Source organism: Erpetoichthys calabaricus, chromosome 12 (assembly GCF_900747795.2).
Source record: "Erpetoichthys calabaricus chromosome 12, fErpCal1.3, whole genome shotgun sequence".
NCBI classification, from domain to species: Eukaryota; Metazoa; Chordata; class Cladistia; order Polypteriformes; family Polypteridae; genus Erpetoichthys; species Erpetoichthys calabaricus.
The window spans coordinates 140,778,967-140,801,269 of record NC_041405.2 but is presented as its reverse complement, the minus strand read 5'-3'; the positions used below and the strand labels follow the sequence as shown (position 1 = coordinate 140,801,269).

At 43.4% G+C, this 22,303-nt stretch overlaps 1 protein-coding gene across 6 annotated transcripts in view; it reads right to left on the bottom strand.

The window, feature by feature from the left end:
• Positions 1-22,303, bottom strand: part of tle2b (TLE family member 2, transcriptional corepressor b) — a 186,847-nt gene that overhangs the window by 116,676 nt on the left and 47,868 nt on the right. For 2 of the 6 annotated variants that reach the window (XM_051935264.1, XM_051935269.1), the window contains exon 1: positions 3,199-3,660. The exons of the other annotated variants lie outside the window; for them this stretch is intronic. In XM_051935264.1, coding sequence (XP_051791224.1) covers positions 3,199-3,222 — 24 coding nt within the window. In that variant the 5' untranslated portion in view covers positions 3,223-3,660. Of the gene's footprint in view, positions 1-3,198; positions 3,661-22,303 lie in introns of those variants that run through there. 6 annotated transcript variants of the gene reach the window in all.

The window sequence follows — 22,303 nt, the reverse complement described above, 5'->3', positions numbered from 1 at the left end:
GAAAATAGAAGTGTGGACATCAGAAAAGAGACTTGCTCATGGTCACAAGGCCAGGATCTGAACCCACAAACTCCAGGGTTTGAAGTCCAAAGCCTTAACAACTACGCCATACCACATGGGGGGGGGGGGGGGGGGTTAGGGGGTCATAGCAGTCTGGGCAGGGAACTGTGAAGTCAGAGGCAGGGGACCTTTGGAATGTCAGACACCCAACCCAAACCTGGAAATAAAACAGTTAATGAGAGGAAAGAGGGGCCAGCAGCTTGGAAGTGGGATGGGAATGGAGTTGAGTAATGTGGGGCTCAAAAACAAAGAGCACATGAAATCGACATCTTCCTGTTCTATAAGGTCCTGAAGAAAGGGGAGCTAATGGGGGGGCACAAGACCATGGGGTTACAGACAGCGCATACATTTAGCCATGGAGGCAGTCTAAGCTAAATATGGATAAAAAGGTCCAACATTTAAAATGTCCACAAGCATTAATATCATAAAACACAAATATGGAGTGAGAGATGTGAAGCAAACATAAACAAATGAGCAAACAAATGATAGATAGATAGATAGATAGATAGATAGATAGATAGATAGATAGATAGATAGATAGATAGATAGATAGATAGATAGATAGATAGATAGATATGAAAGGCATTATATGATTGATATAGATAGAAAGGCACTGTATAAGATAGATAGATAGATAGATAGATAGATAGATAGATAGATAGATAGATAGATAGATAGATAGATAGATATGAAAGGCATTATATGATTGATATAGATAGAAAGGCACTGTATAAGATAGATAGATAGATAGATAGATAGATAGATAGATAGATAGATAGATAGATAGATAGATAGATAGATAGATATGAACGGCATTATAGATAGATAGATAGATAGATAGATAGATAGATAGATAGATAGATAGATAGATAGATAGATAGATAGATAGATAGATAGATAGATAGATAGATGAAAGGCACTATATGATACATAGATAGATAGATAGATAGATAGATAGATAGATAGATAGATAGATAGATAGATAGATAGATAGATAGATAGATAGATAGATATGAACGGCATTATATGATAGATAGATAGATAGATAGATAGATAGATAGATAGATAGATAGATAGATAGATAGATAGATAGATAGATAGATGAAAGGCACTATATGATAGATAGATAGATAGATAGATAGATAGATAGATAGATAGATAGATAGATAGATAGATAGATAGATAGATAGATAGATATGAACGGCATTATATGATAGATAGATAGATAGATAGATAGATAGATAGATAGATAGATAGATAGATAGATGAAAGGCACTATATGATAGATAGATAGATAGATAGATAGATAGATAGATAGATAGATAGATAGATAGATAGATAGATAGATAGATGAAAGGCACTATATGATAGATAGATAGATAGATAGATAGATAGATAGATAGATAGAATAGATAGATAGATAGATAGATAGATAGATAGATAGATAGATAGATAGATAGATATGAACGGCATTATATGATAGATAGATAGATAGATAGATAGATAGATAGATAGATAGATAGATAGATAGATAGATAGATAGATAGATAGATGAAAGGCACTATATGACAGATAGATAGATAGATAGATAGATAGATAGATAGATAGATAGATAGATAGATAGATAGATAGATAGATAGATAGATAGATAGATAGATAGATAGATATGAAAGGCATTATATGATAGATAGATAGATAGATAGATAGATAGATAGATAGATAGATAGATAGATAGATAGATAGATAGATAGATAGATAGATAGATAGATAGATAGATAGACAGGAGCGATGTCATGTAACAGATGTCTCTAACAAGTCACAGATCAGCTAGCAGATATGAAAGTCACTGAGTGTTCCGCTCGTATTTCACGTCCAATGACACTAACACTTCCGGCTAACTTTTACCTGATATAGCGCCTTCCTCACCGCCCTCGCCCCTCAGCGTGTATTACCGACTGTCCCTGGGAGTGACGAAGACTGAAGGGGGCTTGTTGGACCTCACAGGGGGTCCGAATCTGGCAGGAAACTCCCATCTCTTCAGCCACAAGACTTCCCTGCAGATGCAGCCCCCAGTGTAAAGCGGTCCCACGTGGCTATGGCAGGCAGTGACACTTCTGGAGTCACCTCAGCACCGCCACCTCACATTCTTCCTCGTTTTTTTCGTTTTTTTACAGACCTAACGGCGTTCTGTTCTCTTAGCAGCAGGAAACAGGGACACAGTAAAGCCAGGAGCCAAAGGGTTGACACGGAGGGGTTTCAGAGTAGCCTGGTGACGGGCACACAACAACATGAGATCACACCACAGCCTCAGCATGCCAGGCACTTTGTGAACTTTGCTTGACACGGGCAAATCCCGCCCGGCGCTCTGTTTTGAACGGTTGCCATTCCAAATCAAATCAAACAAGGACAGAAGGCAGTTCTGGGAAGAGGATGTTCTCACAACTCCTCAGGTAGGCGAGCAGAGTCCCGAGCCAAACATAATACCAACAGAGACACACTGCTTGCCAAGCCCCCGCTCGTGTGACATGCTACCTGGCACCACATGCAAACAACAAACAGAAGTGCAAAAGAGAGAGGGGGGGAGAAAGAGAATCCGAGCCCCCTTCAAAGATCCGTGGGTGTCGCTGAAAGTTCGTACTCCGCAAATCCAAAAGGAAAAAGATGACAAATCCAAACAGAACATTAAGAAGACTGGCAAGGTACCCAATGCCCACCACCCCCCTCCATTCTTCTCTGAACCCACCCCCCCACACAAACCCAAATGCTCACTCAAAACTCCAGCCAGTCACTCAAATAGATAAATAAGAACGCAGAGCAGCGCACACTTCTCATTAGCAGCATTAGTATGTTCCTGACAGACAGGGAGATTGGTGGTCTCCTCCCTCACTTCTACCACCCTCCCTCTAAGACCTTCCATCTCATGTCAGATCGCTGGCACCTATCACAGTAGCTCGAAACAAGCCCTGACAGACTCGATCGGATCAGACACCTGGCTATAACCTGCCATTACGAGATTCTTTCTGTCTGCTTTCGGGGCGGGTGGGGGCACGGGCTGGGGGGGGGGGGTGTAGGGAAAAGAACCCAAACAAGCAGAAGGAGAAGCAGCGGCTTCAAAGTGTTTAATCGAGCCGTACTCACCGGGTGCCGTCCCTGGGGATACATTCTTCAGCTTTAATGTGCCGATAATTGCTGACTTGGGAGACTCGTCGGCCAGTAGATCGATGACCCCTCTTGCCCCCCCCCCACCCCCCCACCCCACTCCTCTTCCACAGACCCCAATCCTTTCCGACAGTGAATTCCAACCCCTTTGCAAGAAGGCAAAAAAAGAAGGAAAAAAATCCAAACGCAGAAGCCGGCCAAAAAGGCAGCGGAGGCTGGCACGGAGGCAGAGACGAACACACTTTTTTTTCCTCCTGGTCTTTTTTTCGGAGAAGAAGAGTCCTCTTCTAGTGGGGTCGGGGAGGGCAGGAGGAAGGGGTCGAGGCAGGAGAAAGAAGTGGATCCCGCTTCAGGTCCGTCCAGGCACCATGGTCAGCTCCCTGAGAAGTGTCCCCTCAAGTTGGGCTCAATCTCAAGACCCGAAGCGTCCTCGATGCAAAGCCCCCCCACCCCACCCCCCTCCACCCCCCAGTCCCGCAGCCTCCCCACCTCCCGTTCCAAAGGCTTCCGCTCCGGGAGGAGGAATGTTTGTTGAATCGGAAAGCAGGCAGGATGGAACAGCAGGTCACTAGAAAATCCAGCAGGCTTTTCAGCAGCCGTCCCAGACTGTAATAAATTGTGCCTGTTGGCATGAACACAAACACTTGTGTCTGGCAGCGAGCGCTTAAGGTGGCTCCGCGCGGATCCCGCGGACGGACGGACGGCGCTGGCACACTCGGCGGCAGCCTGCCTGCTCCACTCCCCGCGAGCAGGACTGCGGTCCACGAGAGGGCCGGGATACTCCGCAAACTCCGCTTGGCTCCTCTTTATTTTCTTCTTGCTGTTTCTAAGAAACAAACCGAAGCGGAGGAAGTTAAGGCGGGAGAGAGAGAGAGAGAGAGAGAGAGAGAGAGAGAGAGAAAGAGAGAGAGAGAGGGAGAGAGAGAGAGATGGTAATTAGATAACTGCCGAAATACTAGGCATCCACTCATCCATTCACTCAGCCCTCCATCCATCCATCTAGTCACCCATCCCTCCATCCATCCACTTATTCAGAGCATCTATCTATCTATCTATCTATCTATCTATCTATCTATCTATCTATCTATCTATCTATCTATCCAGTCAGACTGCTAACCACCAATCCATCCATCCATCCATCCAATCATCCATTCATCCATCCATTCACCCAGCCCTCCATCCATCCATCCATCCAACTGTTCAGGTATCTATCTATCTATCTATCTATCTATCTATCTATCTATCTATCTATCTATCTATCTATCTATCTATCTAACTTATATAGTGCCTTTCTATCTATCTATCTATCTATCTATCTATCTATCTATCCAATCATCCATTCATCCATCCATTCACCCAGCCCTCCATCCATCCATCCATCCATCCACTTATTCAGAGCATCTATCTATCTATCTATCTATCTATCTATCTATCTATCTATCTATCTATCTATCTATCTATCTATCTATCTATCTATCTAACTTATATAGTGCCTTTATATCTATCTATCTATCTATCTATCCATCTATCCATCCATCCATCCATCCAATCATCCATTCATCCATCCATTCACCCAGCCCTCCATCCATCCATCCATCCACTTATTCAGAGCATCTATCTATCTATCTATCTATCTATCTATCTATCTATCTATCTATCTATCTATCTATCCAATCATCCATTCATCCATCCATTCACTCAGCCCTCCATCCATCCATCCATCCATCCATCCAACTGTTCAGGTATCTATCTATCTATCTATCTATCTATCTATCTATCTATCTATCTATCTATCTATCTATCTATCTATCTATCTTATATAGTGCCTTTGTCTATCTATGCCTGGATTCCATGTGCTGATTTTCTAAACTAAATGTCCACCTTTCCTTTTATCTGATCATTTTAACTAAACACCAAATATATATTATATATATTTAATTTCATATAAGAGACCTGCAAGTAAGAATTTTATTGTCCTGTGAAAACAAGGCAATAAATCTGAACATGAGCTTGTAATTTATTCACCCATTTATTCCATTTTAATCTCTTTCCACTTACATACTGGTATTTCTAATAATCCTTCCATTCCCACAGTCACCCTTTCATTTTATTTTTTTTTTCAGTATAGTAATTTTCCATCTTTTCAGCCATTCATTCAATAATGTTCCAGTTCATTTCATTTCAGTCTATTCTCATATAGACATTTTCCTGGAATCCGTCCATCCACCAATCCATCCATCCATTCTTTTTCTAGCCCAGTTATCCAGAGCAGGGTTGTGAGGAGCCAACACCCTTTATGATGGCATTGGGCTCAACGCAGGGGCCAACCTAGAGTGGGCTAAAGTTGTTATTCTGTTCAACTTCAATACCTTGCATTCATGTTCAGTGTCCATCCATCCTTTCAACTGGACCTCTTGTTATAAAGTGGTCTTCTCAGAATCCACTTACTCATTCATTCCTACATGCAGGTATGTACCATCCAATTCAGTGTCTTCTAATGTAGCACTCTCATCAGTTCAGCCACCCATCTGTCCATCATATGAGCCTGTCCATCTTCCAGATGGTTTCAATTCAATTTCTATTCATACTTCACTTCACTTAGAATCCACCCATCCACTTATCAGTACATCCATCCATTCATCAATGCATTCACACCTTCAATAAGAGTTCTTGTTATAAAGCCGTCTTCTCAGAATCCATTTACCCATCCAGTCATAGATGCCTGTAATACAATCCAATTTAGTCAGAGTCCGTTCATCCAAGTCTCTTTCCATAAATCATTTCTCTTAGAATCCATCCATCCATTAATCACACCCACCCATCCTTTCAATGAAATGTTATCTACTTATCCATCTATCTATCCATCCATTCTTCCTGCCTATCCATGTTGCAGTTCATTTCAGTTAAATTTCTTTTCATATACCACTTCTCCATTTATCAGTTCACCCCTTATATCCATCCTACTATCCATTCATTAACTCAGTTTGGGGTTGTGGAGAGCCAAGGTCTATCCCAGCAGCACTGAGGGCTCCATAGGAATTAACAGTGGATGGAGTGCCAGATTTTCCATTCAATTTATTCCACTTAATTCAATGCCAGTATGTCACTCTTTTCTTTCTTTTTTGTTTTGTTTTGTTTTTGGAGATGTTTTTCATTTCATATCCACCCACAGATCCATCCATCCATTCATTCTTCTTCAGTTTTCTGTTATATTCTGGTAGTTGGATGAAAGCTTCTCGGTTTCTTCTTTAAGCTCTAAATGTATCCTTGATCAAACGTGGTGTCAGTAGTGGGATGAAATCTCTTTATTGACTTCTTAATGTATCGCTGATCTCACGTTGGTGTCAGCAGCTGGATGGAGACGGCTGAATCTTTAAATGTGTTCCTGATACTTTTTTGGCGTGAGTGCTGGGATGAAGCCTGGTTCGTAAACACCAAGTTGGTTTCAACAGTAATAGTAAGTCAAGGAACGGGCACTATAATCATGGGGCACACAGGGCAGGCTGCATTTACATGCAAACTCAGTGAAATTACAAATGAGAGAGTGATCTTGACTTCCCTGGGTAGACAGCATAGTGCTGGTTCTGGATGCCTCCTTACATTTTAGGACCTTGTCTTTACCTTGGGTGACCTTCCCTCTGTGTTTGCGTGAATACCCTCTGAGTAGTGCGGTTCCCTCTCACATTCAGTAAAAATGGCCGATAAATCAAGTGGTGACTTGGGTTGGTCCACTGTAACTGAGGTCAGCTGGTGTAGACTCCTGTGGCATTGTGGGTAGGTTTCTACCTTGTCCCCAGTGCTGTTCTCTGTGAACCTGTTATGGAGAGAGGAGGTGCAGAAAATAAATGGATGAATATCCTGCGGTCCTGAAGAGTGGTCCACGTGTTACACCGAGTGCCAATGACAGCAGATGACCACACACACACCCCTCATGTCGACTGCTCTTCTGCTGGCAGACAGCAGCACGGGGCCATTTAAAGGTTTAGTGGTGCCAGCCTGCTTTAGGGTTGATAAAAAGAACAGAATCATTGGGTCAAAGAATTTCGTGCTTATTGCTAGAAGGGAGTCATAACAAAAGAGCAGAGTAGTGGGTGGGTTAATCTGAGCTGGCATATGTGAGCAGCTGCCAGGGCTGATGCTCGTGTGTCCTTTTAGTTATTGTCAAAAAGAAACATGTGAGTGGATGTGGAGACTTCTACAAGAATCACAGAGAGGTGCCCTCCTACGCCTCCTTCTCCTGCTTCTTATTCGAGTCTTGCTGATCAGCCCTATTCATGATGATACGAGGCACTATATCCGTGACCCTGTGTTAGGATATAGCGGGTTGGATGATGACTGACTGACTGACTGACTGACTGACTGACTGACTGACTGACTGACTGACTGACGAGGCTCACACTTTTCTAACTCAGTAACTCCTGTGTTTCTTTCTGGGCTTGGGATGTGTCTTACTGGATATAGCAATGGACACAGAAGGTTGCCCAATCTGCCATGCTTGTATATCATGCCATGCCAAGGCACTTCACAGTTGGAGTATAAGCAGGATAAGTGACCTAACCAGGATCTCAGAGCATACCCGACCACACACAGGCCACACACAGAAACGACAGGGCAAACAAGGGTCACATGGTTAAAAACCAGGGCTGGTGGCCACAGCCTCTCCTTCTGCTCACCAAATCCATAGCCAGTGTCAAGGTGAAGATCCACCACTGATATGACTCCATCTCTGTTGTTAGTCATTAGCACTAAAACAAAAGTAACATGATAGTTATAATTTGTTACTAACCCTCGCCTATTCTGTTTCTCTTCTCGGTACTCAAATGTGGCACTTGGTGCCACTGCCCACCTGCCAAGTTGCTTTGCCTGCCTAAGGTAAAGTCAGCTCTGATGGAGGATCACAGGAACTGTGGGGTAGAGGGGTCCTTTCATTGGATTGGCTGGCCCAGCACTGGCCAAATGGGGGAGGCAGCTTGATGGATAAGGTCTCCAGGACTCTAAATAAATCCAAATCATATTATGTGATATCATCTACTGTTAAATTCTGTTCCGTACTTGTAAAATTTTTTATTTTTATACTGTATTGAGAATTTGTTCCCTTCTGTGTATTGTATTGTATTGATCCCCCTTCATTTTGACACCCACTGCACGCCCAACCTACCTGGAGAGGGGTCTCTCTTTGAACTGCCTTTCCCAAGGTTTCTCCCATTTTTTTGGGAGTTTTTCCTTGTCTTCTTAGAGAGTCAAGACTGGGGGGCTGTCAAGAGGCAGGGCCTGTTAAAGCCCATTGCGGCACTTCTTGTGTGATTTTGGGCTATACAAAAATAAACTGTATTGTATTGTATTGTACATGATCCTACTTGATTACGTGCGAGTGCCTGCCTGTTCAAAAGGGTCCTAATGAGCACAGACCTCGATTCCTCCACAGCTGAGAACACACATGCAGCTCACATGGATGGCAAAAGGTCATGGTTAGAATAAGCCCATGTCTGATCTGAGGATCAAAGACAACCATCGGGGAGTGAGCACCGCAAGAAAGAACAAGCAATGGAGAACATTTCATTAGTCAATCCACAACCTGAAATAACTGGAGCCACTCTTATCAAAGGTGGTTCAACATGTCAGAAAAGAACTTAGGAAAGTTTACCTGACTATGGTTCAACGATTAAAACTGCCATCCTGAAAGCTTAATGGACTATGGCTAGTGTGAAGGAACAAATGCCCCCCCCACGCACATACTAATCAACACCCACAATAACAGCAAAAGAAGTGAGGACATTACTGAAGGTGAGAGGGACGAGTGAATTCAGGGCACCAAAGGGAAGTGGACAGAACAAAATGAAACCCTGATGTCTCAACGGGAGTCACAGCTTAGCTGGAAATCGTCCAATTTGAATTTCTTAAAACATGTTGTGATTTTATTACAATTACCATCAGCACTGCTATTTTGATTTTTGGTTGCTACGATGTATCCATGTGACCTCACAGTGATCATCTTATTTAAGAGCCCCATTACTCTGTTATTGTCTGGACTTTCTTTGATTTATAAAAGAACTTCTTGTTTATCTCCTCCAGGAATTCATTCTTAGGACTATTTTTGACATTTCGCCTTTGACTCTGCTTTCTTTCCAGGTTGGGCCCGTCAGATTTCTGAAGACGTCTGTGTCATAACCCTTGTGCCTCTTATTGTTTCTCGGTCTTTTGTCTCTTTCTCTTTCCAGTTGTGAGGCTCACCTCTTCCCCATTTTCCAGTTGTCCCACTGACTCTCTTTCTCTTGGTCCTGATGGTGAGCCTTTGCACCTCTCACCTCCCAACTCCAGACTCAAGCCTCCTCTGATTATAAGTTGGCTTTGGAACCCTCATCACACCCAGACTGAGCTCCAGAGTCATTGTGCATGTCTGAGCTGAACATGAAGCCAGCAGGTTAACACTGCCTCTGATGGTCCCTAGTGTTATTGCACCCCTGATCCCACTTGGTCTGGACAGGCTTGTTTCTGTCTGCTCCTTTAACTAGACAGTATTGCCGTTCTGCCAGTGATCTGTCTCCCACACTTTTTTCTGGTATTCTAACATGTTTTCTCTTGGTGAAAGGGCAAGCTGCCCCCTACTGGTACCTGGCTGTTTCTCTCTTCTAGCCACAGGTGTGGATTTCTTTTTTAAATGGAGGTTCTTCTTGTGGTGGACAAAAGGTACTGAGAAAAAAGAGCAGGAGATGAAGAATCATTTTGGGGACACAGCAAGGAATAGTCGATAGTTGGTCATGGGTATGACCTCATTTAATTCTACAAAATGAAAATTATGTAAACCAAAATTAAATTAAAAAATGAAAGGCCCTAATTGTAACTCAAGATTGCTTTCCATAACTCAGAGGAATGCCACGAAGAACCTTGAGGATGTTTAATTTTTCCAAACCTGGATGTGCCGCCATCTTAAATAGTGCAGCACTGATACTAGAAGACATAACCGACCTAATGTATTTTCTCAGAAATGTGAGCCGCCATCTTAAATAGTAAAGCAATGACTCGGCAGCCATAAACAACATGTCTGCTGTTGTGAGAAAGATCTAAAATGGTTCCATAATGACGTCATTTAAGAGAAAAATCCAAATGCTAAAAATCCAAAATAACAAAAATGATAACTGTTTAGGTTAGTAAGCCATGATTCATGACAACACCCATGAAGACCAGACAATCATTTCAACATGAGACCAGTGGCCAAATGTTCAAGATGGATGGACACTCTGTCAGTGATGTCCTTAATCACCCCCTCTGTGCCAATCACAAGGTGATGGATTGAGGGAGGATGGGTATAATGAAACGCTGGTACCCTTGGCCTATTTATAAGATGTGACGCAAATACAACTTGAGCAGGAGATGCCATCACCCCTCCCCACCCCATCAGTCACTCTCTCACTCTCAACTGGCACAGGATGTAATGAGAAGGTGTGCCGTCTCCCTGTGTCATGACACCAAAAAAATCTGCAGTCCCACCACCCTGTGATGCCATGCAATCAAGCGATGCCAACAAGCAGTGGATGCCTTCATGGATCCCGAGGAGTTTTGTTGTGCAGTTTATTTAATTCTGTTTGATTACGCCCATGCTGATAGCAACGCCAAGCACATTTAATCACAGAACACGAGAGCGCTATGTGACGGAGAAAAGGCGAGAGAGAGGGGCGGCAGGGAAACATGCAGCTGCTCTGGTCCAAATCAGTCACGGCACAAAAAAAATAAAAAATGAACAGAAGAGAGAAGTGCAAAAAAAAAAAAAAATCTGAAATAAGCCAAGTGAGGGGAGCGCAGCTGCCGAGAATTAAACAAAGCCTCGTTATGATATTTGGCCCCGTTCGCTTGTTGGAAGTTGTCCCGTTCAACCAAAGCCGGGATCTGGCTGGCCGAGGGGATTTATGGGCCAGGCAAATAAATTGAAAATTCAATTCACGTAAATTACTTTTGTCACCTCATAAGCAAACTGCAGCTCAACCCCCAATCTACTCCCCACACCCTGCTGCCTCCCCGTCCCATATGTCCTCCAATACCCTTTCTCAACCACTAACCTCTATCCCGTACCCCCAATCAGGACCTCCAATTCAGTATAGCTTCCCTTTACTGTACCCCAATCAATACTCAGTACCTACCAATCTCACACTCCCTCCTCTCCCAGCGCCCCCCTAACCAGTGCACTCTCACTCAGTATCACCCACTGATTGAATATTCTCCATTTAGTGCCCCCTCTGATCTAGTATAGCTCTGAAGTCGTACCCCACCATCTAGTACCTCCTTATCCGAAACACTTTCTTCCATCCACCACCTCTCCATCCAGTATCCTCTATCTAATTTACCAAGTAACCCCTAATCCTCTACATCCAGCTCCCCCAATCCAGTAACCTCCACCCCATCCAGTATTCCTAATCACTATCTCAAATGACTAGCCTCTTTGTATTTAGTACCCCAATCCCGTAAACCACCCCCAAACTTCCTAACCAGAATACCCTCATCCAGTACCCCTACCTAATCCAGTATTCTCCATTGAGTACCCCTAAACAGCACCACCTACCCATCCAGAACATTCTTTCCACTCTCCATCACTGCTAATTCCCTCCTTTCAGCAGTTTTGCAAAATTGCTATAAAACATGGCAAAGTACAAAACTCATTGAAATGAGGGTGTTTTGGGGGGATTACGTTTTTTTGGGATGGAAATCAAGGAGTATTGCATCCAAAATTGCTCTCTAATGCTTGCACTGAACTTCTACAACTCCTTCCACGCAGGTCAATATGCTCTCACCTTCATTGTGCACTGCCTGTCTGCACATTCACACCACCGGACCTGCTTCACACCATCCATTTGGGGATTGGGGCGGATAGAGGTAACACATTTTTCATTCACTTTCCTCAACTCTGCAAAGCTGATCCAAGCCAGGATCCTTCTGGAGACTCATTGATGGCCACATGCCCAGACCAATGGATCTTAACAGTGGTGAGACACCTTCAAAGTTCTCACAGGTCAGTGGTCTCCAGCCACACCTCCCTTCCCACACCCTCCATCAGGCTAAATGTTGCCATGCCATGTACATGGAGAAGAACATTACAGATGAGATGAATAATAATAAAACAAAGTTCTCTCGTGGTGAAATATGACTTGTTTTGTAAATTCTTTGCACAAATTCAATTTCGTAAAAATTATTTCACTCTTTCCAGTACCCACCCATTTATCTTCTCCCCATCCAGTGCCCTCAGCATCAGGTCTTAAATTTCTGAAAATGAGTCGCAGGTGGACCTTTGCTCCTGATTAACGTCATATTTGATCATTTCACACCTCCATGCCTGTGGGGTCCTTGGGAAGCCACGTGGGTGTCTCCTTGGTAGAGGGTTGCAGGATTCTGGTGACATTATGGCTAAGATTTATGTTAAAATAAGGCAGTTGCTTGTGGTATTTGGGACTTGGATTCAAGGTACTGGACATCAGAGAATTCAAGGAATCAGAGGGACAGGGCATCAAAGGCTTCAATAATTCAAGATACTGGGGATCAGATGACTCAAGGAGTCAAGGTACCAGAATTCAGAATATTTAAGGATTCATGGTACCAGGCATCAGATTGTTCAAGAATTCAAGATACTGCGGATAAGAAGATTCAAGTTGCTGGGAATCAGATGACTCAATGATTGAAGGTACCAGGCATCAGATACACTTATTTAGAAGAAAATGTGAGGAGGACACCCTGAATTTTACACTGTAGGTCGGAAAGGTTTTGATGTGCTGAAAAGATGGAGGGTCAAACCAAATTAACGCGACACTCAAAACCTATAAAACACTTGTGAGATTACACCATGAGCCTCATGGCCGTTTCTGGCCACCACACTACAAAATAGTCACCCATGTGTATCCCTGGACCAAGCAGCATATCCTACTGTGACTTGGCTATGTGTGGACTTAACTAATCCATCAATTGACCTCCTCACATCTCATGATGGCCTCAATAAAGTCAATCCACTCAGGGAAAGAGCAGATCACGTTACTGAAGTGCAACGATGGGGAATCCCACCTCAGATGGAAACTGGGAAGTACATCATCTCTATGTATATAAAATCTGACGTCTGTTTGTCTGTCTGTCTGTCCGCTTTTCACAAGAGAACTACTTAACGGATTTAGATTGTTTTTATTTTCTATAATTTACTTGAACATTCCGGAAGATTTTGCGACATCTCTCATTGCACTATGTATCATAGTTCGCTTGTGGTACCGATTTATTTGCGCAAATCCGAGAGAGACGCAGCGGGCCGAGGGGAGGGGGAGGCGGGACCTCAAGAGTAGGGGGCCATCCTCACTCACGTGCCATCCTTGGGGCGTATCTTATATATGCTTAGCTTGCGAACGAGAGAACTACTTAACGGATTTAGATCGGGGTTTTTTCTAGAATTTCCTTGAACATCCCGGTTGATTTTTCACGCTAAGAATCAGAGTTCGCTTGCAAGAGCGATATATTCATGCTAATCCAAGACAGAGGCTGTGGGCCGAGGGGAGGGAAGCGTGACATCAGGAGTTGGGAGTCGGTCTACCTCTGCGTTTTGGAGTGTAACTTGCCTTACCTTTTTGTTTATTGATTTTTGAAGATTGTCTTCTTTCACTATGGGGGACAGCCATTCAGCAATAAAGAAAGGTGTGGTAGTCACAAGAAATGAACAATGACACCAAATCTCAAAACCCAAAATATGAATACCATGTGATATACGGCCATAAAGCCTTTTATGGGAGCTAAAGCCAACATTCGATAGAAAAGTACAAAAGAGTCTTCCTCATTCATATTCCAGTCAGCCGCAACATTCAAACTACTGACAGGTAAAGTGAATCACATTGATTGGAAAGTCATTACAGTGGCACCTGCCAACGGGTGGGATATATTGGGCAGCAACTGAGCACTCAGCTCTTGAAGGTAATGTGTTGGGAACAGGAAAAGTGGGCAAGTGTAAGGACCTGAGTGACTTTGACAAGGGCCAAATGATGATGATGGCTAGACAACTGGGTCACAACATCTCCAAAACAGAAGGTCTTGTGGGGCGTGGTCAGTATCTACCAAACGTGGTCCAAGGAAGGACAGCTGGTGCTCAAAGTTAATTGATGTGCATGGGGTAGCGAAGGCTAACCCACCTGGGTCAGGTCCACAGAGAAGCTACTGCAGCGCAAACTGGTCAGTGTGCTCATGCTGACCCCTGTCCACTGCCGAAAGCGCCTACAATAAGCACATCAGCATCAGAACAGGACAATGGAGCAATGGTGCCCTGGTCTGATGAATCGGGTTTTCTTTTAGATCATGTGGACAGCCAGGTGCGTGTGTGTCACTTACCTGGGGAAGAGATGGCAGCAGGATGCATTATGGGAAGAAGACAAGACGGCAGAGCATTTGTGACGTTCTCAGCAATGCCCTGCTGGGAAATAGTGGGTCCTGTCATATATGTGAATGTCACTTTCACATGGTACCACCTAGCTAAGGAATGTTGCAGACCACATGCACCCCTTCATGACAAAGGTATTCCCTGATGGCAGCGGCCACTTTCAGCAGGTACACTGCACAAATTCTGCAGGAATGCTTTGAGGAACGTGACAAAGAATTCAATGTGTTGACTGGGCCTGTACATTCTCCAGCTCTCAGTTCAATCAAGCACCTGTGGAATGATCTGGAAGAACAAGTCTGAACCATAGTGGCCTCACCTCGCAACTTACAGGACAGAAAGGATCTGCTGCTAACATCTTGGTGCAGATACCACAGGACACCTTCAGGGGTCTTCTGGCGTCTCTATGCCTTAACAGGTGGGCCTACACAATATTAGGCAGGTGGGTTTAATATTACGGCTGACAGATGTATGACTCTGTGCAGTCAAATGTGAGCGCCTGCCTTTTCAAAAGCTCCTAATGAGCACAGTAGCAGCACCTTTACAGAAACTCGTAAACCATTGTTAAAAAGCTACAAAAACAGCATGCACATCTGTACAAGCAACTGCTTATTAAGAGTAAGGGCCGAAGCATTAGAAAGATGGAGTCTGCAGTGCGGTGCAGTGCTTAAGGCTTTGGACTTCACACCCTGAAGTTGTAGGTTCAAATCCTGCTAGTGACCCTGGGTGATCATGAGCGAGTCACTTGGCCTGCCTGTGCTCCAATTGGAAAACCAAAAGAAATGTAACCACTTGGATCTCAAATGTTGTAAGTCGCTTTGGATAAAAAGTATCAGCCAAATACAAATGTAAATGCTTCTCCCAAATTAGTCCGACTTACCGACTGCAGCGAGAGAACACATCGACACATATGAACCTGCCATCGAGGATCTCAGGAAGCAATAGGAGATTATCAAAATGAAACAAGACTTTAAAATGTCATTTAATAAAAATGACACAAAAACCAACGACCGGGCCAAAAAATATGTTGGAATGAAACAGTGGAGCGATCTATGACATGAAGGTTTTGGAACGTGCAGGATTCATTTTTCCTTGTGTGTTGTATTTTTATTTGCATTTTGAAGGTGTTATTATTCAATTTTGTGACATTCCTCCACACGTATTGCATTCTCAGGAGCCACCATTTTGTGTGGCTTTGTGAGGCCGTGTCCATTTTGTTGTTGACAACCAGTTTTTGCTACTAGGTGACAACCAGAACTCCAATGTGTAATGTCTTTAGGATGTCCATATTTAAGATGGCAGCTACTAATTCTGCATTTTTGGATTTCTAAACGGATTCAGTGGTGTGTGTTTATCGTTAGTTTAAATCATTTCAGGGACGCCAGCTCGGTAAAATATGATTTATTAATTTTCTGGTTTCGGCCTCAGGGCCTTTACTCCTTATCACAGGGTGCATTGATTAGCTTCATTGATTGTTTTATGCCTCCCTGCCAGGAGGGTACTTTGGAGGCTGCATGGGTGTCTCTTTGGTTGAGGGTTATAAGATCCTGGTGGAATTTCATCTAATATTTATGTCAAAATAAGACAGCTAGCTTGGTGCTAACTATAGATGTGCTTGCAGTATTTGGGCAAGGACTCAAGCTATCAGAGGATTCAATGGGTTAATGTACCAGGGATCAGAAAGTTCAAGGAGTCAATGTACCGAATATCAGATGATTCAAGGATTCAGGGTACCAGGGATAAGTGGGTACAAAGAGTCGAAATACCATACATCTGAGGTTTCATGGATTCAAGGTACCAGGGATCAGAGGATTCAAAGGTTCAAGGTATCAAGGATCAGAGGATTCAAGGATTGAAGTTACCAAGCATCCGAGGGTTCAAGAAGTCAATGTACTGGCTATCTGAGGATTCAGGGATTCAGGATACCAGACATCAGAAGTTTCAAGGATTCAGTGTAGCAGGAATCCGAGGATTCAAGGATTTAAGATACCAGGGATCAAAGGATTCAACAATTCAAGGTACCAGGCATCAGAAGGCTCAAGGACTCAATGTACTGGCCATCAGAGAGTTCAAGGACTCAATGTACTGGATATCTGAGGATTCAAGGATTCAGGACACCAGACATCAGAGGTTTTAAGGATTCAGGGTAGCAGGGATCAGAGGATTCAAGGTACCAGGCATCAAAGGGTTTAAGGAGTCAATGTACTGGATAACAGATGATTCAAAGATTCAGAGTACCTGGCATTGGAGGATTCAAGGAGTTGAAATACCAGACATCAGAGGTTTCAATGATTCAAGGTACCGGACATCGGTGGATTCAAAGGTTCAAGGTATCGAGGATCAGAGGATTCAAGGATTGAAGGTACCAGGCATCAGAAGGTTCAAGGGGTCAATGTATCAAATATCTGAGAATTCAAGGATTCAGGATACCAGACATGAGAAATTTCAAGGATTCAAGGTAGTAGGGATCAGGCTGATGCCACTCATCACCAAAGTGTACCAATGAAAGGTTGGCATCCCATTGGACCTGCTTACCAGAAGCATTGGAAGCAAAGTAGAACTAATGCCTGTAGGGGATGCCAGTCGATCCCAAGGCAGCCTCATGCTGGGATCAGCCCAAGTAATATGCAGGTGTTTGGGATTTGAGAGGACAACCCGTAGAGACACAGGTAGACCACGCAAAGTTCCTCAGACCAGGAGTTAAACCCTAGGAGACTGGAGCTGTGCCACTATGCTGCCCTCAAGGGAAGGCCTCACTTGGAAATCTAATGGAAATGTGTGCCATGTGTCATCTTAGAGTGCATGTGTCTCCTGCCAGTTTGGGTACCCCACAAGTCTCGGCACATGACCTTCCTCCTCAGCTCTCTATTTATTGAACATGAGTTTTCAGAGAGCTGAACAAAACTTGGGGTCAAGAAGCAGAGACTGGGAGATGGCAAACTTGAGAGGGGCACGGCGCTCAAGACTGAGCAGGGTCTCCAGGCAGGTGGCAACCATCAAGTCAAACAGCGAACAACTCCTGTGAGTCTGGTCTGAGTAGGCAGCACTTTTAAAAGAGACTCGGCCAGGATACTGAACTGGCTTAAGATGGGTTTGGCAGGGGAGTGTGAGATGTAATGGGTTGGCATCCGACTCAGGGTTGGCATTTGGAAATCACCCAACAGCCAGTATATTTCAATCCAGGGATCTATTTTGGCACATCAGGCGTAAGACAGGAACCAACCCTGGACGGGATGCCAGTCAATCATAGGACAGCCGATTAAAATCAATGTGAACTCAGAGAGGACAAGTAAACTCCACACAGACAGGGCTTCGAACCCGAGTCACTAGAGCTGATAAGCAGCATCCCTAACAACTTAGGGAATTATGACTAAAATGATATCTGCAGGGGATGCTGACCTTATGTATGTGAGATAGATAGATAGATAGATAGATAGATAGATAGATAGATAGATAGATAGATAGATAGATAGATAGATAGATAGATAGATAGATAGATAGATAAGGCACTATATAATATAGATAGATAGATAGATAGATAGATAGATAGATAGATAGATAGATAGATAGATAGATAGATAGATAGATAGATAGATAGATATCAAAGGCACTATATAATATAGATAGATAGATAGATAGATAGATAGATAGATAGATAGATAGATAGATAGATAGATAGATAGATAGATGTGAAAGGCACTATATAATATAGATAGATAGATAGATAGATAGATAGATAGATAGATAGATAGATAGATAGATAGATAGATAGATAGATAGATAGATAGATAGATGTGAAAGGCACTATATAATATAGATAGATAGATAGATAGATAGATAGATAGATAGATAGATAGATAGATAGATAGATAGATAGATAGATAGATAGATAGATGTGAAAGGCACTATATAAGATAGATAGATAGATAGATAGATAGATAGATAGATAGATAGATAGATAGATAGATAGATAGATAGATAGATAGATAGATGTGAAAGGCACTATATAAGATAGATAGATAGATAGATAGATAGATAGATAGATAGATAGATAGATAGATAGATAGATAGATAGATAGATAGATGTGAAAAGAAATATATAAATAGATAGATAGATAGATAGATAGATAGATAGATAGATAGATAGATAGATAGATAGATAGATAGATAGATGTGAAAGGCACTATATAATATAGATAGATAGATAGATAGATAGATAGATAGATAGATAGATAGATAGATAGATAGATAGATAGATGACCCTACATATATGCGCTTTATTAATGTGTAAATAGGACTCATTGGCAAAAAAGGGACAAAATCAAAATGGAACAAAAAACCCAATGGCCGGCCTGTCATGGCAAGTGAACATGTCTGGCCACAGCAATTTAACGTGTCGGCTGTCTTTGCCAGAGGCTTTTTAGCTGTATTCTCACAGCTGTCACAGCTACACTGCCAACAAGTTGGTTGAGCAGGACAACAGGCGCCCACCCATCCAGGAGGAGGACCAGCTGACATGTTGTCATCAGGGGTTTAGAGAGAGATAAGGCAGTCATGTGCTCACCAGACAGACAGGAGTCCTGAAAGTTTAAACAGGCCGTTTGATGTTATTCCATAGGCGAGATGTTTATGAGTGAGTGGTGGGAATTACCCTTTGGGCACATTAGCTTTATTTAATAGGAACTAAGTAGGATCCATCCAGTTATGTGTTTATAAATGTCTAGAACTGGCACACTGGTTAGTGCTGCTGCCTCAATGACTCTGGGTCCTGTGTTTAAATTGGTATTTGCCGGCTCTCCCTATGGATCTCTGGATTTCCCTCCAGCTACACCAGTGCTCCAGCACACCTGCAGTCTTGTAATATTGGTGTCCATGCGTACACGAGTGGCCATTGTGATGTCCTATCCAGGGTTTGATCAATATTACGTCTATTTGTCCCAGAACAGGCTCCAGCTCCCCTGTGACTGTGAATTAGACTGTTTGGTTTTAATGAGGTCACAGCCTACCTGTGTAACTGGTGAGCCACTCGGTGGTGTCACTGGTGTCGGCTGAACTGGAATCTCGTGGTGTAAACCTCAACGGCTACGCCAGCAGGGCTGCAACATCATGGAAGGCAAAGTCGGAAAGAACCCAAGGAGAGTGCGCAAAACAGGGCGGCTTGTAAATCTGAGAGTATGCGTAACTAGAAAGGATTTCAGCATTTCTGTCTGTTCCAGAATGAATTGAACCTCCAGGGCGGCTCTTCTGGGGATCGACACCGCTGTTCTTCTTCCTGTTTGGCATCTTTATGACACACAGCAATTTACACATCTGAGATCATCCAACGTCTTCATGGCAAACTCTGGAGACTGAAGAGCTCGAGTGTGGGAAGAGAAAAGTGAACTGATAAATAGAGCGAGAGACAGGTAGATGAAAGGCACGATAGATAGATAGATAGATAGATAGATAGATAGATAGATAGATAGATAGATAGATAGATAGATAGATAGATAGATAGATAGATAGATAGATAGATAGATAGATAGGAAAGGCACTATAAATTAGATACGAAAGACACTATATAACAGATACATAGGACAGGCGCTATATAATAGATAGTTCTTATGTGTTTTTATTTTTGTTATTGTGTAATTTTAAGTTATATTTAAAATTAAAAAACAATAATATTTTCTTTGTAAAATTTAAAAATTGGATGTCTAATTAATCGTTTATGCACACACACGCACATATATATATATGCACTATATAGGCACTATATATATGCGTTTATTAATTTTACTATGCGTTTCCTTATTAGCTTTTAATTAATGCGCTCCGCGTGCAAATCGACGAAGCCAAACGGAAGGGAAATGAGCCGTTCCACCTTAAATGATGAGCGTTGACACCGGCACAAGGGAGTCTCCTCATTGGACGCAGCAGGCAGAGAAAGTTAGCCAATGAAGCACAAGTATACCCACGTTGGGCCGTGACATCAGAGAGTTTTTCACCAATTGCGTGCTGGATCCCCCTCTATTGGGTGAATATTTTCGGAAACGCCGGTGTAGGGGCGGGGCTCGCGCTGAGTGACAGACTAACGATGTGGCGCTCCTGGGAAGTGCAGTCCAGCGGCGACTGGAGGGGCTTTGACGTGCGCGCAGCGGACTGGCCAGCCGTATTATGTCGTTTTTATGAAAACGGGGAGGCAGTCTTGCCGTGAAATGTGTCGTGTTTGTTAAATAAAGCTATTAAAACTGCAAGATAGGAATGCTTAACAAAAATGTCTTGGAGAGTGTGGAAGATAAGACAGACAGAAAGAGAGCGCCAGGAGTCGGGCAGATGTCTTCTTAAACTTCAGGCGTCGGCGTTTCCGTTGTTTTTCAGATTTCCGTCGCCTTGCACCGATTCTGGCCGTTTCGAAGGGCAGGTAGATTTAGGATCCGCATGTTTTGTATATTTTGTGATCCTGCCTCACTTCCACTTGTCTTTGTAGAGTTTACGTGTGCTCCCTGTGTGATTTGATGAGTTATCCTTTCACGGGCTGAGTTAATTGGCCATTCTAAACTTGGCATGATGTGAGGGACGATGGGTGTGTGTGCCCTATGATGGACTGACATCGAGTTCATTAATGAATCCTGAACACATCAAAACTTGCTGAGAAGGACTCGTGACGTGCACAGTCCTAAAGCAGGTTAAGCAGGTCGGAGAATATGAAGCCATGTTAACACTCTCAGTTCAGGAGCTGACAAGGCAAACACTGAGAGACAGTATGGGGGGCTGAAGTGTGAGGTTTTGACAACAGCGGCCACCTCACGTCCCGTTTTCCAGTGATCGCCTCTCTTAGCAGAACAGGCTAGACTGCTGACTGTCTGTTCTGTTGATGGCCTAGGAGGTGAGAAGCTGGCGACCTGCGATCATTTGGGGATCATCCTGCGGAGAGTATCGTGTGAACTTGATGCACTGGTGTTAGCAGTGGGATGCTCTTCACTTCAGACTGTAGGTTTAGGTGGTGAAGCGTGAGACACGGCCAAGGGGTAAAGTGCACTTACAGTATATCAGCTGTACAGGCGGGCCAGTGGTGGTGGGTTCAGATCCAGTGGCAAATTGGGGGGGGGGGGGGGGGGGGGGTGGGGGTGGCACAAATCATTTACAATATTTATATGCTATATGTCTATATATATATATATATATTTCTATGTAGTTTCCAGTACACGGATTGAAGGGATCTGGACAATCTCCCAGCAGCAGTTCTGGACACGGACTCAGCCCAGGCCAGCTGGGGGGGCCGCCATTTCGTCTGATAGAAGAGCAGTTGAACTGGAGGTCCAAGGGCCGTGAGGCAGGCCTGTACGTTCAGGGAAAGGGAGGGGAGTCCATAATGGCTTCTGACAAGCGGAAAGACAAACAGAAGAACTCAAACAAAGATTAGCAGAGAGCAAACATCAGCTATGTGGGCACCTGTCATGAGAACACGCTGAGTGGTGAAAGTAAAGCACATCACGGTGGGCTTAGAAGTCACCATGCTGGGTCCAAATTACAAATCTAACCTTTAACGGCATCTGCCCACTTCTGCCCGCATCTGCTGTACGCTCAAGGCCGGGGAGCTCTGTGTGGCGAAATCGATGGCAATTTATTTATGCGTTTGAAGCCATCAGGAGAGAAAAACACATTTGTAACGGGAGAGCACGTCAAATAAAGACGGGGGTTACAATTTAAAACTGG